The sequence below is a fragment of the Contarinia nasturtii genome, unplaced genomic scaffold (assembly GCF_009176525.2).
Source record: "Contarinia nasturtii isolate CC-2019 unplaced genomic scaffold, AAFC_CNas_1.1 Cnas_scaffold_78, whole genome shotgun sequence".
In the NCBI taxonomy this organism is placed as follows: domain Eukaryota; kingdom Metazoa; phylum Arthropoda; class Insecta; order Diptera; family Cecidomyiidae; genus Contarinia; species Contarinia nasturtii.
Window position 1 is genome coordinate 5515331 of NW_022197436.1, and position 14306 is coordinate 5529636.

General features: G+C 31.4%; 2 protein-coding genes and 1 long non-coding RNA gene across 8 annotated transcripts in view; 1 reads left to right on the forward strand and 2 right to left on the reverse strand.

Moving 5' to 3' along the window:
• Positions 1 to 106: 106 nt before the first annotated feature.
• Positions 107 to 892, reverse strand: LOC116338774 (probable prefoldin subunit 4). Its single transcript, XM_031764238.1, has 3 exons — positions 712 to 892; positions 305 to 644; positions 107 to 227 (listed from the first exon to the last, which is right to left on the reverse strand). Exons 1-3 carry the CDS (start codon positions 751 to 753, stop codon positions 196 to 198), a joined length of 414 nt encoding a protein of 137 aa, XP_031620098.1. The 5' UTR covers positions 754 to 892; the 3' UTR covers positions 107 to 195.
• Positions 893 to 1191: 299 nt separating this feature from the next.
• Positions 1192 to 6762, forward strand: LOC116338783. 5 transcript variants are annotated; one of them, XR_004200924.1, is made up of 9 exons: positions 1192 to 1206; positions 1738 to 2521; positions 4419 to 4728; positions 5023 to 5151; positions 5229 to 5347; positions 5436 to 5553; positions 5615 to 5739; positions 5831 to 5862; positions 5925 to 6762. It is a non-coding gene; the product is annotated as an uncharacterized LOC116338783 (long non-coding RNA). The 5 variants fall into 5 exon arrangements; XR_004200922.1 differs by lacking the exon at positions 1192 to 1206 and adding an exon at positions 1554 to 1633; XR_004200923.1 differs by lacking the exon at positions 1192 to 1206 and adding an exon at positions 1652 to 1666.
• A 7262-nt stretch (positions 6763 to 14024) lies between these two features.
• Positions 14025 to 14306, reverse strand: part of LOC116349180 (COP9 signalosome complex subunit 1b) — a 21896-nt gene continuing 21614 nt past the window's right edge. For both annotated transcript variants that reach the window (XM_031780529.1, XM_031780687.1), the window contains one exon: positions 14025 to 14202. In XM_031780529.1, the coding sequence (XP_031636389.1) occupies positions 14138 to 14202 (65 nt within the window). In that variant the 3' untranslated portion in view covers positions 14025 to 14137. The remainder of the gene's footprint in view (positions 14203 to 14306) is intronic.

Below are 14306 nucleotides of genomic sequence, written 5' to 3' on the forward strand. Positions count from 1 at the left end.
TTAGTATATTGGGCTTGACAGTTAGCGCTACACAAACATGTGGTGCGGCAAATAACAGAACTATACATATATCGAATAAATGCTCAAAATGGATAAAAAAATTATATGGTTTTTCGTTTTTAATTTATTTATTTTTGAGGTTCGAGAGGCTGCTGACAAATGTGTAAAACATATCGAAATATACGAATTTTGTTTTTATTCATCATTTTCCAAATAGATGTTTGTACCTGAAATTGCAAGAAAAAAGAAATTATATAGGATTATTATGTGAAAACTAATAGAGGCAGATGATAGATGTTTGTACCGAAACGCAGATAAAGCTGAGCTTTCAGATCGCCCATCGTATCTTGGATTTGCTTGCATTTGTCTTGGATGGCTTCGATCTCTTTCAATTTCTTTTCCTTGGCATCTTTTATTAGCTGTTGTGTCATTGTTAAATTGTGTGAAATAAACACTTCGCCAAATACAAATGGAATTTGCTCTTCTTCGTCAAATAATTCTATTTCATCGGCGGCTTCTTCCAAATTCTTCAAATCGTTCTGTTTTACTTGTAGTTCGTCTTTTAAATCTTCAAGATTTGCATTGTATTTGGCAAATTTATTGATTTTCATTTGATCTTCGAGCGTGACGTGAACGTCAGTATCCTAAAATAATATTTTACCACAAATTAATCAGTGTGTATATGTTAACCCATTTTCTTTGGATACTTACAGGCTGGAAACCTTTTCCATTTGATGCTGCTTTTGTAGCCATTTTCGCAAAATTATTTTATTTACTAATTAGCTCAAAATAAACATATATTTATTTTTTCAATTCACAAAAGAATATTTTAAGCTTAGAACTTCAAGCAGTGGAAATCAAGCACATTCCATTATTTTCCATTACGTTCCATTATTTCTACTTCTTTCAGCGCCACATTGTGACAAAGCCATTCAATGCACCTAACCTCGCTTTTTTATTTACATTTTCATTGCGTCCGATTATTATATGCATTTGAAATATTCAAGATATACAAAGACATGGAAATGATGACAACCGCTGTTATTTACTTGAACTAATTACACCATTGTCTGTCATTTCTATGCTTTGTAGTATACAAAAACATTGGAATGTAAGAGAATAGTAGTATTTCATTTTCCATTACGTTCCATTGCATTCTGATTTACTTCCATTACTTCCATTTTTTTCTTCTGATCACCTGATTTGGTAACTGCTTAATTTTAGAAGATTTATTTGCAAGTTCAAATTGACGATAAAGAATTTGAAAAATTCGAACATATTGTGTATTTCACATAATTTGATTAATTGATTGCTCTACAAAAAAACAGCATATTAAATGATTGCATATCAAAGCGAAGATGAATAACAACAACAAATCTATATGAAAAAACATCTGGTTTCACTTTGATATGCAACCATTTAATATGTTGTTCTTATTCTAGAGCAATCAATTAAAGCCTATAACATATGTCCGGAAAACATTTGCACTAACTTCAGGCGTTTATTTGAGCGCATAAGTTAACACAAAAATGTCAACCAATGCACTTGTCACACTTAACTGTACTCCCACTGAACTGCCAAACTCAAATTGCGCAGTTGTTTCTATTAACAATGTCGTACAAGTTGGATTTGCGTAAGTCTGTCGCTAACTTGTTTGGCAGACTAAGTACAAAAGAAATTCTTGAAGTGTTCAAAGACAAGCCAATCTCACGAAGAACTATTTTTACCGTTTTTTAGAATTGTCGTGAATGTAAAGAGCAGAAAAATAAAAAGATACCCGGTCGCCCACCAAAATTAAGCATCAGAACAACCAAAAGTTTGCTCTCAAGTGCCAAAAACAAGGTTGGTCATCAACACGTAAATTAAGATGAAAATTTGGTATTTCAAACTCAACAGTCCACGGTATTTTGGCAAAAATAACGTTTTTTTATCGGAAACGTCAACGAGCACCCAAATATACAGCGAAACAACTCGAAAAAATACCAAAATGTTGCCGTGCACTTCGTGACAAACACTTTGCGAATAGAAAATCCATAATTTTGAATGATGAATCTTACTTCACATTCTCGCATCATGAATTGAGTGGAAACGGCGGTTTTTATACTGACAACATTGAAAAAATACCAGACAATGTTTAATATGCCGACAAAGCCAAATTTGAGCCAAATGTGTTATTGTGGGTGGCCATTTCAGAGAAGGATGTCTCAGTGCCTTTGATTCGACCAAACAAAGCAAAAGCGATCGATGCTGACATTTATATCAGTCAATGCTTGCCAAAATTGAAGCATATTATCGAAAAATATCACGCTCACGACGAAATCATGTTTTGGCCAGATTTTGCAAGCAGAATTGCAAAAAAAAAAACATTGGATTGGCTGAATGAGCAAAAAGTGCCATTTGTACCAAAAAATGATAATCCCCCAAACGTACCACAGGCACGTCCAATCGGAAAAATTTGGGCCGTTCTCAAACGTGTGGTCTATGAACATGGCTGGGAAGCTCGAAATGAGCAACAGTCAGGGTATACTTACTTTAAAAATTACTATTCCATTATTGAAAAATGCTATCCATTCTTTCGATTATTTTTCCATTACACCCATTACATCCATTTCAAAAAATCACAATATCAATATCTATTTAGTATGTAAGAAAGTAGTAAGGGTTTGATCACATATATACACACATAAATTAAAAACAATTTGCAAATGAATTGAACGAAGGTGCGTTAGCAAACACTTTGCTGACAAAAAAACACACAAGGAATCAATATTGTACTGTACACACAGTAGCATTGCATCGGAACAACGTCACAACATAGCGGTGGTCTATCTGTTACCGAAAACACTGACGCGCTCCCTGATTGCATTAAATCGAACTAATCTGTCCCAATTGTGAAAATAATAAAAATCCATTTAAAAAGTCAAAAATATACAGAAAAATATTTTAGAAAAGTAAAAATAAATAAATTTAATTTTTTTTTAAATGGAAATTAATTTTCTTTCTAATTTTGTGAGATTCTGTGTTCACAATATTTAAAAATATTAAATTAGAAAATTGAAGCAAACTTATCTGTCCCAAACTGTCCCAATCCCGTGTGTAAAAAAAGTGGCTGACTGACTGACTGAATATGTCGATTTTGTATGAAAACCAATCATAGTTAACCGGCTGTCCCAAATTAAGCATTTAAAAACGACTATATATGACTATAGTTGACTATAGTCAGCTGCTCAACCAGTTAACTACAATCGATTCTATTCGATTCTAGCCGATTGTTGTCGATTGTTGTTAACTGGTTAAGCAGCTAACTATAGTCAACTATAGTCATATATAGTCGTTTTTAAATGCTTAATTTGGGACAGCCGGTTAACTATGATTGGTTTTCATACAAAATCGACATAGTCAGTCAGTCAGTCAGCCACTTTTTTCACACACGGGATGTTTGTATTTTTATTAGAGCAGAGCTGCCAACATATGTTATGAATTCAAAAGTTATAAATGTAAAGTAGCGTCGAGTATAGTATTATAGAATTTATTTTTTGTAAATGTGAAAATTTAATTTTTTATAATTTGATTTTTTTTAAAATGTGTATTGATTTTGGTGAGCGGAACACTGAATCAAAATTAATGTGGTTGATGTAACATAACTTTAAATAATAAAGTGTGGTTATGTTAATCACATATTTTTTTCAATTGATTATTAATTTAATATTTACGAATATTTTTCACACCAAATTGTACCAAATGAAAAAGGAATAATTTCAATTACAAACGATCGCGAAATATTGAAGAAAACTTTTTTATTTCTATTTTTCTGTAGTATTTTGAATGAACGAAAAATGCGCTATTACGTGGTGTTATTATGTGTATGTCGGTGTGTTGGTGTGTGCGTAATGTGCAACAATTGCGTAATTGAAAGTGAGGCTATGTTGCACACTTTTTGATTTAGTTATTTTCGAATATTTTGAATTCCAATCCCACAAAAATGAAAATTATATTAATGTTCACTTAAATTAACATTTAAAAATATATTTACATTTATTTTGTAAATATTTTCTGGTGCTTTGTGGATTTTTTTAGCAATCAACTCGTTATCATTGTGACACAAAAGTAAGGTTATGTTAACCATTTTATTTTTCTAAATTAATATTTTTCAATATTGAAAACAATGAATTTCACAAAATTACAAAAAAAACTAATTTCCATTAAAAAACGTTTTAAAATTTATTTATTGTTACTTTTTTAAATTATTTTTCTGTACTTTTCAAACTTTTTAAGTAAATTTTTGTTTTTGTAAATATGCGAGCGCCATCTGTTAGATGCAAAACAACACATTTGGGACAGATTAGTTCGATTTAATGCAATCAGGGAGCGCGTCAGTGTTTTCGGTAACAAAATTTATATGGGAATTCCTATAATAGACCACGGCTATGCGTCACAACAACAACAACATGGAGACGCAAACGGATAAACGAAAACTGTATCAACAGTAGCTAACGCATTCGCTGTCCGATATCGGCTACTTGCAACGACAAACCGATTTGAATGTGTTGGTGTGAGAATTTATTTGACTGTGACATTCCAACCCAACAAGTCGGCAACAAGTCACATCGTGTCGAACCATCACCAGTGTAAGAACTAAAATTGCTGCGCATAAATTTTCATTTTACATCGAAAGTGAAATATTCTGTCGAATTGGATTTTTGTCGGTTTTTCCAGAAAAAGTATTCGGTAAGTATTATTTTAAAATATAATATTAAACAGAATTTTCGAATTTTTTTTAAATTGACTGCATGGTAGAATGAGATTGAGATAGAAAGAAACACATTGAACACAATACAAAATCAAGTTAAATCATGAATTTCATCATTGCGCACAGTGGATTACGGGTACCGTTAGCCAATAGTGCGACGCAGTTTCTTATGATTTTTCAAAGCCTACTTTGACTACGATATGCAATTGAATGTTTCTTTTTTTGGTTTTTTAAAGATTTTTTTTTTGTTTTCAACATTCATTCATTGACAGGAACAACAAATGGGACACATCAAATGTCGAAGAAGAATATGGACACATTTTTAGTTCTTACACTGGGAATCGTTCACAAACCGACCACAAACGATGTCAGAACCTGGAAAATATGAATACAAAGGATCGGTAAGTTTTTTTTGCATTGCGTTTTCTTCATTGTAAAATGAATCTAAATTCTATCGGATCAAATTTGTATTGATCAGTTTCTTAGTTTGCCCCAACTACGAACCGGTCCACAATCGTATTATTTCCGGCAACCATACAAACACACCAAGCAATAGACCAATTACCACAAACCGATGAATATGAATACAAAGGATCGGTAAGTGTGTGTTTTTTTTTTTCAGAATGGCATTTTCTTCATTGTAAAGTGAATTTTAATTCTATCGTATCGAATTTGTATCGATCAGTTTCTTAGTTTGCCCCAACTACGAACCGGTCCGCTATCGTGTTCTTTTCGGCAACCATACAAACACACCGAGCAATAGACCAATACCATAAATCGGTGAATATGAATACAAAGGATCGGTAAATGTGTTTTTTTCGGAATTGCATTTTCTTTATTGTGAAATGAATTTTAATCGATCAGTTTTCTAGTTTGCCCCAACTATGAGCCGGTCCACAATCGTATTCTTCCCCGGTACAAATAAAATGAATATCCTCCTCGGCCGTCTCCCGTAGTTTACTCCGTCTACGAGTAATTTACGTGTGTGAGTAAGTGTCGTTTGGTTTCACTCATTGTAGACCGATTGATATATTAATGGTGATATTTTTTTTCTTTCCATTCTTTTTTTAATTGATATAGGTAGTGGCCTTGGCACCAAGTGCTATTCTATAGTAAGCATTTTGTTTTAAACTATACATATTTGATTTTCATTATATGTTTCCATAAATAACAGATTCGGGTTTCCCGTACCTAAAAATCCCCCAATACTAATTTTCATACCGATCGAATGAGAAAAATCGAAACTCCAAAATGTCACTCCAAGGGGTAGGTTCGAAGCCGATTATCTTGTGAACTTCGAATTGATCGGTCAAAACCATTGGCACCATTGGATTCCTTGGGTCCGAATTATGTAAGATCGGTGGTAAAACCAAACAATCTTGCCCAGAAAATTTGATTTAAAAAAATGAAAAAAAAATTCGGTCGCTCCACTTCGGACCGTTAAAATTTTTGACACACCCACATAAATTTGGAATCTAAAAATGTGCATACCGGACCAAAATTGAATGCTCTTTCGATTTCTGGCATAAAAAAGATAGGTTTATCACATGTTATTTCGAGATAAATTACGATTTTCCTCGATTTTCGATGATTTTTTTCACTTTTGGTCAACCCACTTTGACCGTCTCCACTGAAACTTTTTTTGAATTTTTTTTGTGATATTCTTAAGAGGGCCGAGAGATCTTTCGAACAAGACAATAATGAAAAATTGCTTTTGAAAAACACCGCTGTGGTGACCGTCCGTGGAAATCAACCAGAAATTAGAAAATCTTGACCCTAAGGGGCCGAGGACTGTAACCCCACTAAAACAGCCGATTTGGGAAAAGTGCTCATACACTTTTTTACTCCTCTTGAGCTGATGAATCTGTGGTAGAGAGATTAGCATGGATCTGTGAAACACCCTGTATATTTCACAAAGGGAACAGAAACTATTTTTGGCAATATTAATAAAAAAAGAGTTAATGTTATTGGAAGAAAATATAAAAACAAAAATTCATTTTTTAAACCGGAAACAAGATGATTTTTTATGCTCATTACTAAATGGAAAACTTGAAAGAAAAAAAAACCCGAAGAGATAATAAAGAACGTACCAGTGGTTCATTGCTTTTCACCAATTGTACTATTTTCACAGTCTCCTCATCTTCGTCCACTTCGATCGGGATATCAGGCAGATGTGGGTAAAAATCTTTCTTTGCGATTGCATCATGAGTGGCCAATAGACTCTACAACAATGAAAAACCAAACAATTGAAATGGTTTATTTATTATCAAAATGAAAGAAAAAGGCTATATACATTTGAAAGTGCAAGCTATCCTTTTCTTCGATTACTTTTTCGATCAAAAAAAATGTTTGCCTTCACATTGAAATGTCGAAGATCTTACCTGAACATGAGGTCTTTGTAATAAATAAAACATTTCCTTGCATATTGGAGAAATATGGCACCGCTGTGATAAATGCTCAAACACATCTAATGCTACCTGCAATTTTTCATTTGAACCGCAAATGGATTAGAGAAAGAAAGAAAGAGAAAAATCACATTTATTCGGAAAATTCACATGTCATTTCAATTTCATGCACACATTGATTGGCCATTTAATTACCTGTATTGAACTTGACATTAGTGGTGCACATTTATTATCCTTGCACACTTTTGCAGCTTTGCTATGTACAATTGTACATTCACCAGTGCATTTATTTCCTTTGATTCCAATAGATTTTGCAGGAAATGTAATTCCTGTTCGCTGGACAAACTTTCAGCTTCTTTCAACACACAAGAGATAAACCCCACAAATTATTTTAGAATTCCTATTAAAAAATGAATTTGTTAGGTTTCCTTATAAAATCGCAATATTTTAACAGGAATCCTAATAAATTGGCGCGCTTAAACGTCAAATCCAACCTCACTGTGTTGAAACAAAACATGTTTTATTATTTAAAGGTTTCCTAATAAAATGTTGCCATATTAGAAGGGAACCTTACAAATTAATATTTTAATAGGAATCCTAAAATGATTTGTCAGGTTTATTTTTTGTGTGAATGATGTCACTAATTTTGACAAAACTGCAATGAAAACCAATAGATAATCATCATAAAAGAGGAACACCATTGAAACAGAAAAGATTTGAAAACAACGATTTTATTTGCCTACAGTCAATATACGATAAAAAAATAAAGAAGTTTTTCTTCTCCATTTATACATCTTATGCATTTTACGAAGAACTCTTAAAATTTTTTATCGTCGAATGGTTCGGACAAAAATCATTTCATCGTAATTTTGATTCGAAGTTAGAATGGTATGCAATAGAATACTCTGCTTGTATATTTAGAATTATAAAAATAAAGTTGGTAAGAAGATAAAACTTTGTATAAAAATTGTTTTGAAAAATTAGAGATTAAAACAATGAACACAATCGATGTCTGCTGCTCCGAAGTCAACAAGGCTGGTGGCTGGATATTCGATCGGGTATAGTGATTCATTGTGAATGTTATTGTACAAAATTTTGTGATAAATTCAGTCTGTGATCAGACGGTGAATAAATAAAATAATAATAATAAAAAAAAACAATGGAACCGAAACTTTTTCAAAAAATTTGACTGAATAAGCTTTTTAATTCAAATGAAATGAAATGGAATACATTGCTTCAAATGCAATTTCCAACTGACAACCAGCTCTCGGTACATGTTGGTTGAGATACATTTTTGATATGTTTCATGCATGTTTAATGTTCAGCGTTTCTTTATTGAAAATGAAAATTGACGCTAATCATATTCGACGCTTCAAATCAGATACATTTGTGAACAAATGCGGAAAAAAGACAAAAAATACATTGAAATCATTCGAAAATATTTGAATCGACGGAATTGTATTTTTTTACATGGTAACCTTGATTTCAAAACAAAAAAATGGATCATTGCTTGAATGCTCATACACGATTTGACTAAGATCTCTGAAAATATTTTTTTAGATAAAGTACATATGTTCTTTTAATTTAATTTATCTGGATCATAACTAGCATCGGCAGCCATAGCTGCAGCGCAGCTCTCATGCTAAAATATCTGTTGGAAAAATAAAACAATTAGATCTGAGCATAAGTGAAAGCTGAAAATTTCAATAACTAAATATACGTTGACTGTGTTTTCGATCAGGATATAAGCAATTTCCTCGCAGAAAATTGGATTGAATGAAAAAAAAAAAGAAAACAACGACCAATTTATTTGATCAAGCACAAACGATTTTCAAAACAATTTACATTAAATCATGACATCATGAAATTTAATTTACGAATATTTTATTCTTCTTGCATTCAAAATGATTGTAAAATATGTTCGAGTTGGTTGGACAAATCTTTGAATTGTAATTTTCAAAATACACGCACATATTTCATAGAGTTCATCTTACGCAATGGTCACACTTCTATAGAAAAATAATGCTGAGTAAGAAAGAATCCATATTTTAAATTATGCTGATATAACCAGTGGTGGTTTTCATCTAAAATGATTTGCAGAAATTTCATAATACAATAAAGCAGAATTGAGCGGACTTTTCAGAATGACACACACACACATACCACTCACTGGACCATACTTTTCACACTGCATACTCTGCAAATGATATACGACACTATATAGGACCACGTGTGAGGTATTATTATTATTATATATTTTTTTCAAAATGATTTCGATGAAAGCAGCAAATAAAACTAAAACTTGATTTTGTGGTGTCGTTTATGCGATGCATAAATATGCAAATATATTGTTGTTATTTGGTGTATGATTTGCTGCTGCATGAGAATGTATTACATTGGTATGAGAATCAATTTATACTTTTGTAGTTTAAGATTGCGACTTAAATGACAAAACGAATCAAATTTCATTTCACCGAACCATTTTTCAGTTGAAAAAAACAATTGCAGATATACAGTCGATTGTCAAAGTCAAAACAATTCCATTTGAGTTGAGTTTTAATGGTTTTGCAACGATAAAATGTCCACAGGGGAGGGCGGGGGGGCGCTAGTCCCTTTTTTGTGAAAATTGTCCGAGTTATTGAGGAATGAAAGCATCGCACCAGAAATGTTTACAATCATTATTTCACGGTTGATATTGTGAATCATTATAGTGATTAAATTATTAGAGAGTTGTCACTTTATTTATTTTACTTCTGTTTATTTATCAAGAACTTACAATAATGAAACTTTAATCTGCACTACATGTGTATATAGCTTTGAAAGTTGTTATTAGGTGTGTGAGAATTATAAACTGTTTATGTGTATGCAGATACTTTACAAATCCTGATATAAAATGATTCCGATTTTCTTTCTATCTTCAATTAATCTAGGGAGGCTGATTCCGTTTCTGGCAGTAATTTTAACAAAATGGTCATTTGTTTTTGCCAAAATGGACAGTAAAAACGTAATAATTTCCAGTAAAATTTCAACAAAATGGACAGTTAAATTGTACAAAATAGGTAGTGATATCTTAAAAAATGGGCAGAGAAATTGTACAAGTTAGACGGTTAAATTGTACAAAATTTGCGGTAAAAATGTTCATTGTACATTGCGATAAGTTTGTGTCTAACTTGAAATCCATCGCCGAATCGAAAAAGCGATGCGAATTGAAATCGATTTGGATTTCTCAATAACCATTTTGATTGTTTACAGTGTATTTGCTATTTTAATTGATTTTGTTATATTCATTGGCATATTTCAAAATATATCCAAACATAAAAATGTCCGAAATTGTTGTGTAAATTTTTTTTGACTATAATATTTTTCCAATGCAAAGCCGATTTCAATTTTTTTTACGAAAATTTAAAATGAATATTGGTTTGCATAGTTTTATGATTGGATATATTTTAAAATGACGGCCTTAGAAGAAAACAATAACATACAGAACATGCTGCAAATAATACTAATACAAATTTTATGAGAGCAAAAACCAAATATAATAATATAATATTTGGTTTTTGCTCTCATAAAATTTGTATTAGTATTATTTGCAGCATGTTCTGTATGTTATTGTTTTCTTCTAAGGCCGTCAAATATGACGATTAATAAAACAAAACAATGTTTGCAGCGAAGATGCATCAATTCAAAGTTTTCATAAAATGAATCACTCCCATAGTCCTTATGTATGAGAAATTTTGAATTCAAAAATCTACTGGTGGATATTTTTAGTTTTGATATTAGAGCGATTCAAATGGTTTTGTTATAACATTTTTACTATTTATTTTCACTCAAATCATAAAACTACGGAAAGCAATTCGAGTTCACATTTTCAAAACAAAAAATGTCGATGGGCACTATAGATGTATGAAGCAATTTATTTATTGATAAAAAAGTTTTCGATTAAAATTTGAAATGATTATTTTTGGATATTTTAGATTTTAGTGAATTTAAAAAGTGCCAATAAACACAACAAAACTATTAAAATAGTTTAAATACAAAAAAAAATAAAAGTTTTCATCTGTAGATTTTTGAATTCAACATGTCTCATATATTGCGCGACTATGGGAACGAATTTTTTTTTCTACGAATATTTAAAATCTACTTTTTTTGTTCCCTTTTTAATTTTAATTAATAAATTTAAATAGTTCTAGTAAAAACAAGGAAGTCATTTAAATTACTTAAATATCAAAAACAAAAATTTTCATCTCTCAGTTTCCAAATTCAAAATGACTCATACATAAGAAATTTTGAATTTGAAAACTGAGAGATGAAAATGTTTGTTTTTGAAAAACTTTTTTCTTTTTATTAGCACTATTTAAATTCATATAAATAAAAAACTGCCCAAAAATGATCGATTTCAGATTTTCACGGAAATTTTTTCATTCACATGTAGCCACATTATGAGCACTGTTGATATTGAGAACTGAGAGATGAAAATTTTTGTTTTTGGTATTAAAGCGATTCAAGTGACTTTTCTTTTTATTGGCATTATTTGAATTTATACAAATCAAAAAATGAACAAGAACAATTCGATTTCAAATATTCGTAAAAATATCGTTCATATATTCGCGCAATATATGAGCACAGGTTGAAATCAGAAATTTATGAATGAAAGTTTTTTTTTCTATTTACGCTTTTTAATAGTTTTCTATGTTTATTAGCACTATTTAAATTCCCTCAAATTATGAAGCTATAGCTATATATATAGATATATCAACAACTATTTAATTCAAAATTTTACCTGAAAAAAATTATTAACCATATATTGTCTCATACATATAGTGCTCAGCACTGCTCATCGAACGAGATTTTTTTTTTTCTGAAAATGTGAAGTCGAATTGCTTCTCGTATGATTTGAGTGAATATAATTAGAGAAAATAAGCTTACCGAAATTATTTGTTTCGTTCTAATACACAGAAACAAATAACCGAGTACGCTTACTCGCACTTGCGGTGTTAGCAGAGAGTCTACCCTTCAAAATGAGTTACGCACTCTATTTTACTCTGTTTTTGGTGTTAATTTCATCCAAGTGAACACATCATAGTGAAAGAAGAAATACATGTGAAGTCATAGCCGCATGCGTTCAACGTACATATGACTAGACATTAGGGTGGGTCAATTTTTTTTGCATCAAGTGCACATCGCGATTCTGGTTCTATTCCTAACAAGCATTTTTGCCCAAGGAACCATATGTCTAAAATGAATTTCGAGCCTGCGGATTTTTCTCTGAAGATATTTTCCAAAATACTCAAAAATCGACTTAGACATTGCATTAAAAATTCAAAAAAACATTATTTTTTCTCTGGCCAAATGTGTATGCGGGGGTTTTTGGGGTCGAGGAATCCATTTTTGGCATTTATTTTGCGGTATATTAACGTTTTGATACGATTTCCATACAAAAACTGACAAAAATGGTCGTTTACTCCTTTTTTTTCTAATTTTTTTTGTTGATGTCGATTTTTTCATAGGATCAAAAAATTATGTTCTACAAAGTTGTTCAGAATGATGAGAGAAATTTTTTGGGTCATAACCCCTTAACCCCTGATTTTTTTGACCTGAAACCCAAAAATTCGGCTTCAGCATGCCAAAAAACCTTTAGAAAATGTTTTTTCCAGATGCCCTCCGAGACAATTTTCACAAAATAACCCATAGTGTCATAGTATTTGACCCCAAATGGGAGGATCTTCCTTTTTGTAGGCAAAAATGCTTGTTAGGACCCATAGAACCAGAATCGCGATGTGCACTTGAAGGTTTTTTCGGCCCCCTACAAATTGACCCACCCTACTAGACATGTATCTCTTCGTTCACTACGATGCGCTCAAATGGATGAAATTAACACAAAAAATAGAGTAAAATAGAGTGCGTAACTCATTTTGAAGGGTAGACTCTCTGCTAACACCGCAAGTGTGAATAAGCGTACTCGGATATTTGTTTCTGTGTACGAAAAGTAACGTTCACCAGTTTTTGTTTTCTAAATTTCTCATATATTGCGATATAATGGGATTCTTTTTATGAAAACTTTGAACTGATTCATTTTAGCTGTGTTAATAGTTTTGTTGTATTTGTTGTCATATTTCAAAGTATATCCAATCTCAAAACTATGCAAACATATATTCATTTTAAATTTTTGTGAAACAAATTTGAAATCGATTTTGCATTAAAAAAATGTTGAAGCCAAAAAAATTTGCTAACGTATTTTCGTGAATTCCATTGACTGTACACCCAATAATATTAACTAACAATAGAAAGCAGTCGGTAGCAAATATGACGCTGGCGATATCAATTTTATGAAACCACAATTAGGCTTCCCAACGTGGAACCAAAAAGTAGAGTTCTATTTTGATATTTTAGATGTCTATATTTAAGGTACCACTTTGGAACTTCCCGCCTAGAGGCAATGTTATGCAGCAGAGAGTTAAATGAACTCCGCATTAAATTACGCTTCTGTAAAACAATAGAATTTGGTTAGAAACTAACGCCAGCTGATAATAAGATTTCAGACTCATCGCTATGTCGATTCGGCGATGGATTTCAAGTCAGACTCAAACTTTTCGCCATGCTTTGTAGTACAAAGTTTGTACAATTTTACCGCATATTTCGTATAATTTGACTGCCTAACTTATACAATTTCTCTGCTTATTTTGTACAATTTTACTACCTATGTTGTCAATTTTACTGCCCAAATTGTACTTTACACTTTGTTAATTCTACTGCCCATTTTGTTAAATTTACTACCCAGTTTGTATTTAACCATCTAGGGACTATTTAATGCAGGGATGATTTTAAATTACAAAAGCAATAAAATCGAAATTGAAAGAAATAAGCAGTAATTTACTTAGTAGTAACTTATTATATTATACAAATATTTATATCATATATCTGTTCGCGAATATTTTTTATAACAGAAATTATTTTGGTTTTTCATTAATAGTTCATGATTGTTTTAATTACGAAATTGATTTTGTGATCCGGAACCCGTTGCTGCGCACATTTCTGTATGATTATTTCCTAAATCGATCAGAAAAAAATGCAATTATATAGGAGTTTTGAAGAAATTAATAGCCCAACAGGAGGGAAAATATAAAGAAAAAATTATATATTTAATTTTTGAT

Coding starts and splice junctions, on each gene's coding strand:
- LOC116338774 (XM_031764238.1), bottom strand. CDS start 753: ATGGCTACAAAAGCAGCATCAAATGGAAAAGGTTTCCAGCCT. Junction 645..711: donor ATGGAAAAGGTTTCCAGCCT/GTAAGTATCCAA, acceptor ATATTATTTTAG/GATACTGACGTTCACGTCAC. Junction 228..304: donor TCAGCTTTATCTGCGTTTCG/GTACAAACATCT, acceptor TTGCAATTTCAG/GTACAAACATCTATTTGGAA.